General features: G+C 34.8%; 1 protein-coding gene across 5 annotated transcripts in view; it reads right to left on the bottom strand.

Moving 5' to 3' along the window:
- Positions 1-14283, bottom strand: part of ARHGAP20 (Rho GTPase activating protein 20) — a 134909-nt gene that overhangs the window by 24340 nt on the left and 96286 nt on the right. For 4 of the 5 annotated variants that reach the window (XM_063784498.1, XM_063784496.1, XM_009424136.5 and 1 more), the window contains exons 6-9: positions 13296-13380; positions 10042-10119; positions 7714-7780; positions 5294-5482 (exon numbers count right to left, since the gene is read on the bottom strand). In XM_063784498.1, the coding sequence (XP_063640568.1) occupies positions 5294-5482; positions 7714-7780; positions 10042-10119; positions 13296-13380 (419 nt within the window). The remainder of the gene's footprint in view (positions 1-5293; positions 5483-7713; positions 7781-10041; positions 10120-13295; positions 13381-14283) is intronic. The other variant, XM_063784497.1, reaches the window with a different exon arrangement.

Below are 14283 nucleotides of genomic sequence, written 5' to 3' on the forward strand. Positions count from 1 at the left end.
GTTTATACTATGTGCCAAAAAAGAAGTATTAGCTCATTTTTCCCCATTAAAAGTCAGGTTAATAGCTGGTACGTATGTGAACAAGGGAGTATGAAGATACTCTTGCTTAAATTAGAACATGACAAAGATGTAACAGGCAAAGGAATGAAGACAAGTCAAATAAGATGGCTCTGTTACTTGTGTGAGCTCTGTTATAAAGTCTGGTAGAATATAGAGTCTTTAGCTGGCATGTTTTTAATTATGCATATTTTAATCATTCAATCAGAGGGCACAAACTATGCTCCCTGGACTAAATCTGGCTTGCCACCTCCCTTTGGATAACTTGTGAGCTAAGAATGGCTTTTATATTTTTAAAAAGTTGAAAAAAATTCAAAAGAATAATATGTAATAACACATAAAAATTATATGGCATTTAAACTTTAGACCAGGCATGGTGGTTCATGCCTGTAATCCCAGCACTTTGGGAGGCAGAGGCGGGTGGATCGCCTGAGGTCAGGAGTTCAAGACCAGTCTGGCCAACATGGTGAAACCCCATCTCTACTAAAAATACAAAAAATACTAATTTTTGTATTTGGTGGCAGGCGCCTGTAATCCCAGCTACTCAGGAGGCTGATATAGGAGAATCGCTTGAACCTGGGAGGTGGAGGTTGCAGTGAGCAGAGATCGTGCCATTGTACTCCAGCCTGGGCGATAAGAATGAGACTTTTTCTCAAAAAAAAAAAAAATCAAATTTTACTGTCTAGAATAGTTTTACTGGAACATGACCATACTCATTCACGTAATGTCTATGGCTGCTTTCACTTCACACTCAATAGCAGAGTTAAGTAGCTGTGACAGAGATGGTATGTGGTGCGCTCATTACTTTGCACTGCTGCTCAGGGCACTACAAATTGCAGTGACCCTGTTACATCTTGACTGTTTCAAGTGCCACATCTATCAGGATACCACAACATCTTTTTTTTTTATTACTTATTATGTAAAAACAATAAACGAAAAGTGGACTTCTTCTAATGTTAAATTTTTAAGGCAAAGTGAAATGCAGATAACTTTGTTATGGAACTAATGGCAAAGTATTATGTTTACTGTGCAATGAAGTAACAGCTGTGGTTACAGAATATAATATGCGTCAATGGTTAACAGACCAATGGTTAATCACAATGCTCCCAACTCATAAGAAAGCAATGGATCAGAAAAATAATATTTAAAATGAAATATATCATTACTGCAGAATTCCCTCACAAAAATAAAAATGAGGCTACAATAAAAGTTAAGTTTCTGAGTGGCTCATTTGTTAGCCAACCAAGGAAAGCCATTTAACCATTTACCAATGGTGAACTGATTAAATCTGTGTGCTTGCAGTAGATTAAGAAAGGGGTCCAGAGAAACTAGATTTAAAATTATCAGCCTTTTAGTGAGAATAGATAATTGAATAGTTGAGGGCATTAGGAGTAATATCAATAGTAAACTAAAAAACAAGGCAAGTGACTTTCCTTGGTTCTTGATGAGGTGAAAAATGTTACCAATACCACTCAGTTGTTTAGTCAAGAAGTCAATGCTGAGTTTGAAGTGACTGAAGAATTAACCTTGAATAGTCTGCATAGAATAACTATGGGTAAGAATATTTTCAAAGCATTTGAGAAAACAATAATTCAGTACAACCTGAAGTGGAATCTGCTGTGTTATATTTCATGGTAGTGAAAATGTGTGGAGCAGAAAAAGGTGTAATTTGACAAATTTAGAAAGCTTGTGAAAATTTGAAGTGTTTAATACCTAAGATTATTCATTGTATTGTTTTGATCAGTGGTACTACCTGAAAAATATGGAAATCTATCAAGTGTTACTGGATCAGTACTGTCAACAGTGAACTTCATTTACTCTCATGGACTTAACTATTGTCAGTTCTGTGAATTTTTGTTAAAAATAGAGGCTAAACGTTAGCCTGCATTATGCTATCACACGGCATTTCAATGGCTCAGCACTGCTAGAGTTTCATAGTGATACTTTGAACTCAGGGCCCAGATTGAACTTGTTATGAATGAAAAGAACAGCCTTTAACCTCTATTAATGGACACTAAATGGCTTTGAAAGTTAGTTTTTGCTGTAGATATGATGATGTTTCATAATAAATCCAACCTAAAATTACGAGGCAAAACAGTGCTTACATACAAAGTTTATACTGTAGTAATTTTCAAAACAATGAATGTTTAATTACAAGTAATATCAAGCTGCTTTATATACTTCTTGTGCCGTTAAAAGTTAAAACAAGAAGCAAGATCTTGATTCACATACAAATGTACAGCAGATATGTTTTTTGAGTTCAAACTACAGTTCGAGTAGTGTTTTACCAACCTCGATGCAAGAGCAAAGGCGATTTCCATATCTCAAAATCCATTTCACTACGCAACTGAAGAGCTTCCACCTAACCTTCAATTGAAAGTGATTATCTGCAATGAAATGATATGCTAAAAGGCAAATATCAAGAGAAGAATCTAACAAAATTCTACAAATGCCATATCAAAGAGACATATGCTCAACTGAAATTAGATGCTTGTAGGATGATATCAGTATTTGGCAGTACATATGTGAGAAAATATGTTTTCAAAGATGAAATATAAAAATTTTATTATAGATCAGAATGTTTGTACTCAAATTTTGATGGCTAGATCACTAACTTTAAATTCCAACTAAGTGAAATGTTATCCCTCCAAAAGAATTCACTTCTCACTCATTAGATTTGTATTACATAAAATTGTACTCAATTGTTGTTATATTTTGAATTCTATCAATAAAATTGGGTGGAAATTTGTTTTTTCTCCTGTTATATAACACTTACATAATATCCTTGATTTGCAATACTGATCTGCAAAATTTTACTATCTGGCCCCTTGCAGGAAAAGTTTGCTGACCCCTGATCTAAATCACTGGTTTCTACAGCAGTTGTTCATCAAATTCTTTTGTATTTAAAAAGAAACAACATTAGTGGTTCACCTGTAATTTTTTACACAGGCAATTCTGATGCTCTCAGCTGGCCCTTGGCATCACTGGTCTATAGTTATTCCATCCCTAATCCCACTTACCATGAATCATTTACAGCTGGAATCATCTAGCCTCACTTCCAACAGAGAGAAACTAAGCAGAGGATGCCTACAATTTAGTTGAGCAAGTCATTAGCAAAACTGGTTAAAACCCTTAGGATTCCTGATTTCTGATTATTATAAAATAAAATTGACAAGGGACCCAGAAAAATAGTTTTGAAAAACACAGGTGCAAAGGTAGAAGAGTAGAAGATTATTATTCTCCTCAGTCTAGTTATAAAGATACCCTTTATAAAAATCCCTGCCTTCATGGAGCTCACCTTTTAGTGGATGGAAGACCATGATATCTCAGTGTTCCCCTTTCAAAATTACCCAAGGTGAGCGAAAAATTTTAGAGTCCAAAACCTCAATTTACTATCATAGAGAGATGTCTGTTAACAAATTCAAGGTAAATTTGTATATCTGATGTTGGTAAGATGAGGGAGTCCCTGATGACTGATCTACTGATTTACCAATGACTTCGGTAAAGTATAAAGTTTGAGGCTAGGTCATCAACAGAAAGTGACAGGCTGGCTGTGCATGTGGGTGGAAATTTATATAAGACAGTTGACTCAAGTAGTTGAAGAATGCTGCACAGAAACAAAGTTAAGACTACTCTCACCCAGTATGAAGTGCCCATTAAGGTTGGTCATTAATGATACCAAGTAGTCTTGATGCTATATGATTTCTTCCAACAGTGCACAGAGTTAATCTAGAGATGAGATTTTAGGAGATGTATAGGAATGTAGAAAAGAGGGTCAAAGAAACAGAAGTTTTCTGCTAGACAGGGATGATCACGATAACCATGGAATTCAAGTTGCATAAGGAGGAAAGTAAAGATGGACAGGGGGACTAACAGATGGAGAAAGTGGTAGAGTTTAGTAGGTTTGAAAGAAGCAGAAGGAATCTGGGCTTCCAGAGATGAAAAATAGAATGAACAAAGGCTGGCTGAAGAAAACAGATGGTGGTTACAACTCTTTTTGTCCAATAAAATGTCAAAATCTTGAATCAAAGGGGCGAACAGGAAAATAAGTTTCACAATGCTGTTACAATTTCTTGATGCAGTTGTTTCAGAAACTATATGTTTTAGTATGAAATATAAATTAGAAATTAACTTTAAATGCATTAGAGAAGGTTCTGTTTAAAACAATCTTGGAGTGTATTAACACTTAAGGCAAAAAAAACTCTTTACAATGAATGCTGATTTAATTCGTTTTCTCTAAGTTTAGATAGCTACATACAAATGTTTCTTAAAGTAGGGTTGTTCTGCAATGAAGATAAAAACGGTATGAGCTAATTTTTCATTAATGCTATGTCAGTTGAATCACACACAGATGAAGAATTTCAGACTTTCCCCTGGCACTCAGATGATGCCAATAATCTGTCAAGTGGCAGGAAGGTAGCCTCAGTGATCTCTCAAGGTCTATGCCATCCCTTTAAACTTATTACACCTGGGGTCAAAATTTGGTTCTTTGCAAAACGCAAATCCATGGGTCTCCCAGTTGGTTCACATTGACAAAGGTAGCTATAGAAATTCACAATTAATTTTCTACTATCTCACTCATACTTTTTGATATCAATTTTCTTCTGTTGCTTATACAATCTTCCTTTCAGACAGAGCTTAAAGCTCAAACTTGGGTTAGGGCAAATTACAGTTCTCTTATATTGAAGATCACTTTTATCATTCCAGAGTCTTTATTGTGGGGTGGGTAAGAGACTGCTATGTTCACAGGGAATTCATATTAGATTAGTAGACTAAGGAGAGACTTCTGTAGAAATCATCTTAGTCTTCACATACTTATCAGCACTAGAATCCAGGTAGGGCATCACAATCTTCTGACACCCATCATTGACAGCCTCCTTTTTATAATGCAACCATTTAGGGAGAACACACAGTTGGAGTGTATTACAGTACAAAGAAGGCATTGAAGCACCTGCAGCACTGCTTAGTGCCTTTGACTCTGCAGTAGGAATAAGGTTAAAGGGGAAAGAATGGTGAAGAAAGAAGGAACAGACTGTATTGCTACTAGCGGCTGATTCCTAGTCAATCATGCCTATTGCTGATTTATAAAACCATCTTCTTCTAAAAGTCCATCTTTCCTTTTCAAAATACTTAGCAAATTCCAAGAAAAAATACCTCATCTGGCGGGAGGTTTGAGTCTTTGCCTTTGTACTAAATTTATGTTCAAGAACGAAAACTTTTGCTAGAAGCAACTCACCACTCAGTTGCTGGGCTGCAGCCAGGCGGCTGGGCTTCAGGATGAACTGGCACTGCATCTCTCGGGGGAGCTGTTCCATAAGGAAGGGCTCCTGGAGGTTGAAAGGGGTGGTAGAGTCCTTTGATCCCGGTGTCAGGAGTGCAGAGTCTCGAAGATGGCTCATTTTAATTCCATATGGATATTCATGCCCTACACAGAGACAAATCTAAATGTAGACTTCAGGCTGACTGGTACTGTTAGCATGTGTACTGCAAAATAGGAATGTACTGCAATTTACTCCTGGGACTTTTGGCATAAAGAATCCCTTTGTTTGACAGAATGATCATTTACACTCTTACAGTTGGAGACCAGTATGCAGGTGGTCCTACCAAAGTAGTTTTAAGGGGAGGAGGGAGAAAAAGAAGAAAAAAATCTTTAAAGATTATCTTGTTTGGAATGAATGCACAGATCAGTTTGCGAGTTCTATAATGCTGACTTTTCCAACGCGTGCATCTAAGGATAACTAAAGGTATTCTATTGTCTCCTTTGACATTAACTAGATATATAAATTTTCAGCAAATACATGTCCTTGCTCAGTCTCAAATCTATGATTTAAAATATTTTTTCTACCTACCACAGAAGTATAAGGATCTATATATGTCAAGTATCACTATTATTAATATTATTTAACACAAGATGTTTGCCTAAAAACATTTCATTAATTTTTATTAGTTACACAGTTAGTTACTCAACTGGTTTGATTTACGCTTCCCTCTCACTGCTGCCCTCTGAGATTGATGTTCAGAGGCAATAATCAGAAGGAAGACTGCAGGGGATCAGAAACACAGAAACAGATGCAAAAACGAATGTACAGACTATAAAAACTAAACCCTGGACATCTGACTACAACATGATTTTAACTCTTTAGTATTCTAAGTAATTACATCCTTTTAGTGTAATCCTCAAATACCACTGATGTAGATTTTTTTTAAGTACAGAGAGCAAGTTCCCTTCTATTCCTGACTTATCACTAAATGTAACTCAGTGAACTCTTACTCTTCCTTTTCAGCTGGTCTAGGCATACAATGTCAATGTTTCATTAATATCAAGTACTACAGCAGCTTCCAGAGATTAAGACAGAAAAAGGCTTCTATGACAATAATAAAACAAAATCAATTTATCAAAATAGCCGGCAGCTAATCTACAATTGAGGTTTGCAGAACACATTAAAATAATGATTAAGCATTGCTGCTAAATCATGGGACAATAATGTCCTATGTCTCATTGTTTTTCAGTAAGAGCTAGTCAGGAAGCTTGGGGCTGTCATAAGCCTAAAAGTTACCATCTACATAGTTTTCATTAATATATTTTATTAAAACAATTATTTCAAGTGTTTGATTTTTAATAACTTTATTGCTCATTGACTATTACAAAAATGACATTAAAAACCTGAAATACAGTCAATTTTGTCTTTAGCTCTGTGCATGATCACTTTCTGTATTCTAAATCTGAGCATATACATTTGTAGAAAAGTTTGGTTTTAGATTACTAAGGTCACTTGAAACACTGAATTACACAGTTGTGACCTCATAGACAAATGAAAGAATTACATGAAATAATGCATACAATATGCTCTGCACGATGTCTGGCAGGTAGTAAGCATTTAAAATTGTTAACAGAAATTGTCATCATCATAATTATCATCGTCATCATCTCAAGATCTGGTAAAGATACTGTCCTTTATTTTAATTGTTCTATTTCTGTTAACCACACTGAATGAAATTACTGATCAAGAAATATTTTTTAGCTAATGACTTAAATAAGGTAAAATGGAACATATTTATCAATAATTCCTCATGACAAATGCTGGAAAATCTGACTAGAGAAATAGCAAAATAATTTAATTACTGAAGTAGCAGATAATAAAGACTTTTAGGAGTCTAAATGGGTTAATCTGATTTTCTTCATGATTCTTAGGAAGGTTCTGGGTACACAGCAGGTATTACATACTCACTGATGAATTAAGATGCATGGTTGTATTTTAGGTGGTCTTCCATAGAGGCACATAGTAGGTAAGGGAACAGGAAATTAAAAAACTGAATATGAAAAATAAATGTATGGAGAAAAATAAATACCAACACATATTTCTTTCTTAGAAAAAAATTTAAAAAGGTTTGGCAGGATAACTCTTGTTTGTCAAATGAAAAAGCAGAGCGAAAAGTTTATATTTCTCTTCCCAACTATACCATTAGCTGCTTGAATGAGGAGATATTATTTGTCTAGCACATAGTAAATCTTTGATAGATCTTTATTAAATGAACACCATGAAATTTCATATTTAATAGTATTTAAGCTTAGGACCATATGACCAATTCTCGGAGACACTTAGAATTATAATTAAAACACAATCAATGCTATCTTAGACTTTTGCAAAAACTTACCAATGAGTGGGTATGGAGCCTCTTCTTTGCCAGAATTGACCCACAACTGGTAATCTCTCTCAGAGCCCTTAGAGATAAAAGAGTTAAATGTCACAATAAATCTTTCACATTTGATACTTGAATGAGGACACATTTTTTTTTTTTGGTTATGTGTCCTCCCTCCTGCCCCCTACCCAGTGATAGTTAGAGATCCATGAACTGCAGTGGAATCAGGCCTTCACTATATAGGTAGCCTACAGAGTGTAAAATCATAGCTGGGCCCCTTTATAAAGGAAAAACAATCTTCCTGGCTCTTAAAGGCTAATCTCTTCTTTAGAGTCCTGACTTCTGCTATGTCCCTCCACTTCTCAGAGAATATTGGGCTTAACCTCCAACATGCCCCTGCAAAGACAACCTTATTATCCAGAAAACCACAAACACCGCTATGTCTATGATTAAAAAGTAATATCTCAAAGGCTGATTATTAGCTCAGCTGCTTCTGAGCAGGAGAATGACCAAGAAGCTTTGAGGAGATAAGTAATTGGCACAACCTCTACTGGCTTTAGTTTAGGCAAGTTCAGTCCTGGGGAAAGAAAGGACAAGAATTCTGTTCTAGAGAATAGGCCCAGTCATAGAAAACAATAAAACTGTTCACTAGCAGAATTATAATCCAGCAACATTATAAATCCCACTTGAAAGAAATGATACTAAATTATACAGATTTTGCTGAATCCTCTAGGAGGGATGATAAAACAGAAATGTTTTAAATGAAGCTAGAACAGGTAAGCCTGTTGGCAATATTTCATATCCTTGCCTTTAACTTCTAATAAAAAATCATGGCCCTTCCCTTACAATACCATAAAAACCATTCCACCCCCCATACTCAGTTTATCTGTTACTTCCTCCCTGCCCCATCCCTCCTAGTCAAAACATGTGTTGTAAATAGGAAGGCCAATCTAATAAAAATCCTTTCTTTTTATATAGTGTCCGAAAACACTGTAATAATAATCCCTTAAAACTGGTATAACCAAATAGTCTCAATTCCTAGTTAAATTAACAGTTTTTTTTGGTCTGAGGAGATTAATAATTTTATCCAAAGGAAAAGCATAGATAAAAGAATGAATCATGTCAGTAATTCCTCTACATACCTCTAAAACTCTCTACTTTCTTCCAAAATATACTCATATAGCTTAGAAATTAATGGAGGTGACTGCTTTACCCAGTGCATATATTTTAAATGTAATCAAATTTATATTACAAAATTTAACGATTAGATTATCCCAAATTCTGGTTGTCGTGAGTTCTAAAGGGCTTACTATAGTACTGTGTATAAGCAAATCTAAACACAATTAATAATACTATGGCATGTCTTAAATATGTGTCATGAATTGCTCTGGAAACAGTGCTCCTTGAATGATGTAACGTGACACATATTTAAGACATGCCATAGTATTCTACAATATTATTAATTGTATTTAGCTTTGCTTATATACAGTGTACTTTCATATTTACAGAGAATCTCACTCAAGGAATAGTGTTTTTAAGTGCTTCCTTTAGTTATCATCCTTTTGAAAGTCATTCCCTTTAATGAAAGTACTCATTGTGTGGTGTTTATACAACTGGTAGCAAGGTGATGAGGACAGTCTTCCAGTTCTCTTTCCTCTACCTCATCCTCAAATGTTCTAATCTTCTCCACTCCTAAAATTCTCAAAAATTCACCTCTATCGCAGAAAACAGAAAGGTACAAAGCTAAAAGTAAAACATGGAAGAATGTGGTGTGCACACTAAAGCTCTCCAAATCCATGATCTAATTCAAAGCTTCTCTTTTTATTTACCAATTTATCAGAGGTATTAGCCATATCATCCTTAGGACTTGTAGCCAGCTAATATGGTTTTATGAAAAATTCTATTATAGAGCAAATTCTTCAGAATTCATCATCCTAAGACTGATTGAGTCTTGGGATAATAACAGGATAATTATATAGGGGAAAAGTCAAATTGTGACCAGTAGCAAGGGGAGAAGGAGGATGAAACTTTATTAAGAACTTTATACCAAAAAAATTTTTGTATATATATACAGCATATATAATAAAATACATATTGTCACTTTAAAATTACAGTCCAATCTTATAATTTTCAGTTCACACAGATTTTAAAATAGGAGAACAGCACCACCCATATATTAATCATATTAAAGCTTTACTGTTCTTATTTTCTATATTTTGGGGAATAAAATATGACTTTGGTATCTCTAATAATCAGCTGTCTTATGATGGAAGGAAAATACTTACATAAATTTAAATAATCAAAGTTTATTTTTAATTAAGACTGTCTAGCAGAATAACTTACAGTTATCCCTAGCATTGGTAATGACATGTTGATAACTTCATTCGCTGTATCTGAATTCATTACTGTTATAGTTTTAGACTGTAGAAAAAAAATAAGAAATATAGCTATAAAATAATGAATTTTAAAACAGGTTAACAAATAATCATTGTCAAATGATTATCGAAAGGCAAATATTGATTTCAAATGTGGACAAAGTAAAGCATAAGATTTAGGTAGAACACAAACCTTTGATTATAATTTGCTTTCATTCCCTTATAAATTATGCCCTCTAATAAAACATTTCTCTTAAAGGATGCATGGCTTAAAGAATATAAAAGCTTAAGCAAATAAGAAAGACTAAATATATTTCAGAGAGAGTACATGGACCCAGCTCTCAATTAAAAAAATAAATCAGTGAGGTTGGTCCTCTGTCTTATTTCCATAATTGTATTTCCATAAGGCAATGGGTAATAAAAAAAGGCAAGAGCTGAATCTCTTTCTATTTCTTCCTTAGTAGTGTTTTCACAATACAGGGTTTTATTTCTTTGAGTGGTATAAAGTCAGGTTAGGTAAAATCAGGATAATAACTGGTTACAAAAGACATTTAAAGCTTAGAATTTTAAAAAGTCACTATTGGGAACTTTCCATGTGTCACACACTGTGGCCACTAAGATTTTAATTGTTGAAATCTTTGGAGGACATAAAACCAATGAGTCTAGAAGAAAGAAATGAAAATTTTAGAAAGCTCAATTCTATTATCAACTCTGCCAATGAATAGAATATCTGTAATAGCTCTGTGCTAAACTATATTGAATACTTTTACTTAAAAATAGACAATTTGCAGCAAACAGTAAAAGAGTTAAACAAGCTCATGCCTGTAATCCTAGCACTTTGGGAGGCCGAGGTGGGCGGGTCATGAGGTCAGGAGATCGAGACCATCCTGGCTGACATGGTGAAACCCCATCTCTACTAAAAAAAAAAAAAATACAAAAAAAAAAAACTAGCTGGGCGTAGTGGTGGGGGCCTGTAGTCCCAGCTACTCGGGAGGCTGAGGCAGGAGAATGGCTTGAACCCGGGAGGCGGAGCTTGCAGTGAGCCGAGATCGCGCCACTGCACTCCAGCCTGGGCGACAGAGCGAGACTCCATCTCAAAAAAAAACCAAAAAACAAACAAACAAACAAACAAAAAGAGTTAACAAGATTCTGAGATATCTATAGAGATCGCTGAATTCCAAAATACATTATTTAAATATAAAACAATGCTACATTGTAAAAAAATACTTGCTACATACATAGGTTTTACACATGAGAATTATTAAATCAGCAATTAGGGCTGTGTCCCTGACAGAGAAGGATTAAATAGCACAAAAAAGTAGCATAAATACAAAAATGATACAAAAATAAAGGTAAATGAAATCTGATAATTCATTATTTATCCTTCCATTAACAGAATTTCTTCTCTATGAGTGAATTATTTGATATGACAAATTGCCTCTAAAAATTGTTTAATTGAATTTTAATTTAAAAAAGCATTTAAAATGCACAATTTCAAACTGTGTTCCTGGTAGCCCCAAGGATTGTGCAAAATTGTCTCAGAGTGAAACAGGGAGTCTTTGGAGCACTCAACCCAGTGTCTGTCTTCTACCAGAGTGTCATAGGTATAAGACATACTGGGCTTTAAACTGAGAGATAATTTTTAAAAAGGCTTCTGATTTTAAAAAAGTCTAAAATTTTTTCCATTTAATTTAAAGAAACTCTCCCATGAAGTCTTATAACGTGAAGAATCTATCCTCCCAATAACCTGGTTTCTAAGATAATAGTTTTTCTTAATACTAGGCACATATGTTCAAAACATAATTATAGAAAGTACATTTTTTCCTACATCCTTTCCAGTATACAAAACAAATGAATTTCAGCAGATAGAACTCTTTGGCTAGTAAACAAATAACAGACAAAACTGAAAATGTGGCAATTTTGTTCCATATTAGCATAATTTACTGACAAGGTGTGTATAACTAGACGGCAAAGACAAAGAATGCTTCCCCCACATGCACTCCTATTTGGGGGAATCACTCTGGAGGCAGGGCTCCCTGAATGAGAGTCTTGTTATGAAAGCTACTTTAGACAGCAAAGGACAGAGTACGTCACATCATCCTTGACTTAACCAGGGTACTAGTGATAAAAACAGAGCACCCAACCTGACCACATATCTTCTCTTCCAAAATGACAGTGGGACATCAGTCCTTTCTCAAGTACACAGTTTCCATATACCGAAAAGAAAGTGTCAAAAAAAATTTAAGGGATTTTCCAGGAAATCCTGAATGTAACCAACTGCCACAACTGAATCAAAGCAGACAGAAAAAAACAGTGTTTTTGTTTTGTTTTGTTTTACATTGCTACAGGAGATCTCTGTAGTCTCATACTATAAAAATTTGAGTATTTCCCTCGAGCAGTGACATCTGGCATTCAGGAGTTGGTCAGAACATTTGCATAACTTTTGCTTTTGCCCAAAACATAACTATTTTGCACTACATATTTTTCCACACACAAATAAAACTATTCTGTGTGATCTAGAGCTGTTGTGAAGTATGACAGTTAATAGTATAAAATATTCATAAGTTTTCATATTTTTCATAATTGATAACATTTATCTCTTGTACTATGATTTCAGTCATCAAATTATACATAATAGCTGGGGTTAAAGACTTAATATTTATTTGACCAATATGATAAACACTGTGAAGCAGTAAAATGCTGATCCCTTAAAAATGTCACCTCTCCTAGATCATCCTCCTATTAACCTAAGGGATTCAATCCCTAAAAACTTAAAGAATGAAGAACTTTTCAAAACCACTTTCTGCTTAAGAGTGACAAGTTGGGAAAAAATTGCTTAATAATAATAGGAAATACTCCTTGTGGAAACAGCTTTACTACAAGCCTCTGCAGCTGCTATTGAAAGGATTCAGAGAAATATTCATGCCAGAGGGAGGACAGAGACATGTCACAAGCAATGTTCTTTCCAAGCGTAAAAGTTTAATACCGTAGTTCATATGAATTTCTCTTGCTTCATTTTCTCTAGGGTTTATTTTTCATATATATGAAGACATACATATAACCAGGAAAATGCATTTTCCCCCTGTGGTATTTCTAAATGCCTACCTTCCATAGCACATACACAGTTAGCCTGCCTGCCTGCCTGCTCTCTCTCTTCTTATCCATAGTGTTCTGTCTTATGCAGGGACTTGGAATTTAATTTTCTGGCTTAGAAACACTTACGTAGGCACAATTCCCAATGTCCTTGGCGAAGATTTTGAGGGGAATGCTCTTCGGGTAGTCCTTTTCTTTCTCTAGATTGATGTATCTAATCAAATGCAACAACAACCCAAAACAACACTGAGTCAGATGGAATTCGCTAATGGCTTATTTTAAAAATCAATTTATTTTGCTAATATTTCCAATATACTTATATGCTATTTTTTAAAAAGATAGATGAGAAGACTCAGCAAAGTCAGATTACATTATGGGTTGGAAGAGAATAAACAAAATTTCAGGACATTAGGCATGGGCACAAAAAAATAGGACAGGCATGTCAAGTGAGGTTTGAGAAGCACAATCAGGTTAGGGCACCTCTGGGTAATGTCTGTCTTCTTTGGACAGGTCCAACACCTTACTGATAAGTATAGGAACATATATAATAAATATTTTACAAGGTCAAACCAAAGCAATGGCCTTGTACTTCTCATTTAACTCCCCAGTAGGGTGTAAATCTTGGTTATCCTATTGCGTGGAGAGGGAGAAAGGACAGGAGGGAGGGAAGGACTGTAAGTCTAACAGATGAGCCTAAGTCAATCATTTTAGTCTGCATGCTCAATGGTAGGGATAATAACTACCACTATTTTTGAGGTGCTTAGCAGAAAACCCTGCATTTATGGAAACTTAATACATACTTTGAGGAAACTGTTAGCTCCAATTGGTAGGCTGGAGACAATGGAAAGAGAGAGGAGATTATTGACTAACTTCTGTCTAAAATGATTTAACTAGACCTCAATGTTCTCCTTCCTAGAAAGTTAAGAAATACATATAATGAGAGAACATTATTTGTAGCAAGTAAGTAGCTAGTGTACGATATAAACAGCAGCTTATTTAGAGGTCAAATGAACAATTTCTACTAAGGAGAAGAGGAATAATTTGGGGCACATCTCTGCAGAAAAGGTCTTAATTCATTTATTAAAGGTTAAAGATTAAAAATACGAATACTGAAAAA

The sequence above is a fragment of the Pan troglodytes genome, chromosome 9 (assembly GCF_028858775.2).
Source record: "Pan troglodytes isolate AG18354 chromosome 9, NHGRI_mPanTro3-v2.0_pri, whole genome shotgun sequence".
Lineage (NCBI taxonomy): Eukaryota > Metazoa > Chordata > Mammalia > Primates > Hominidae > Pan > Pan troglodytes.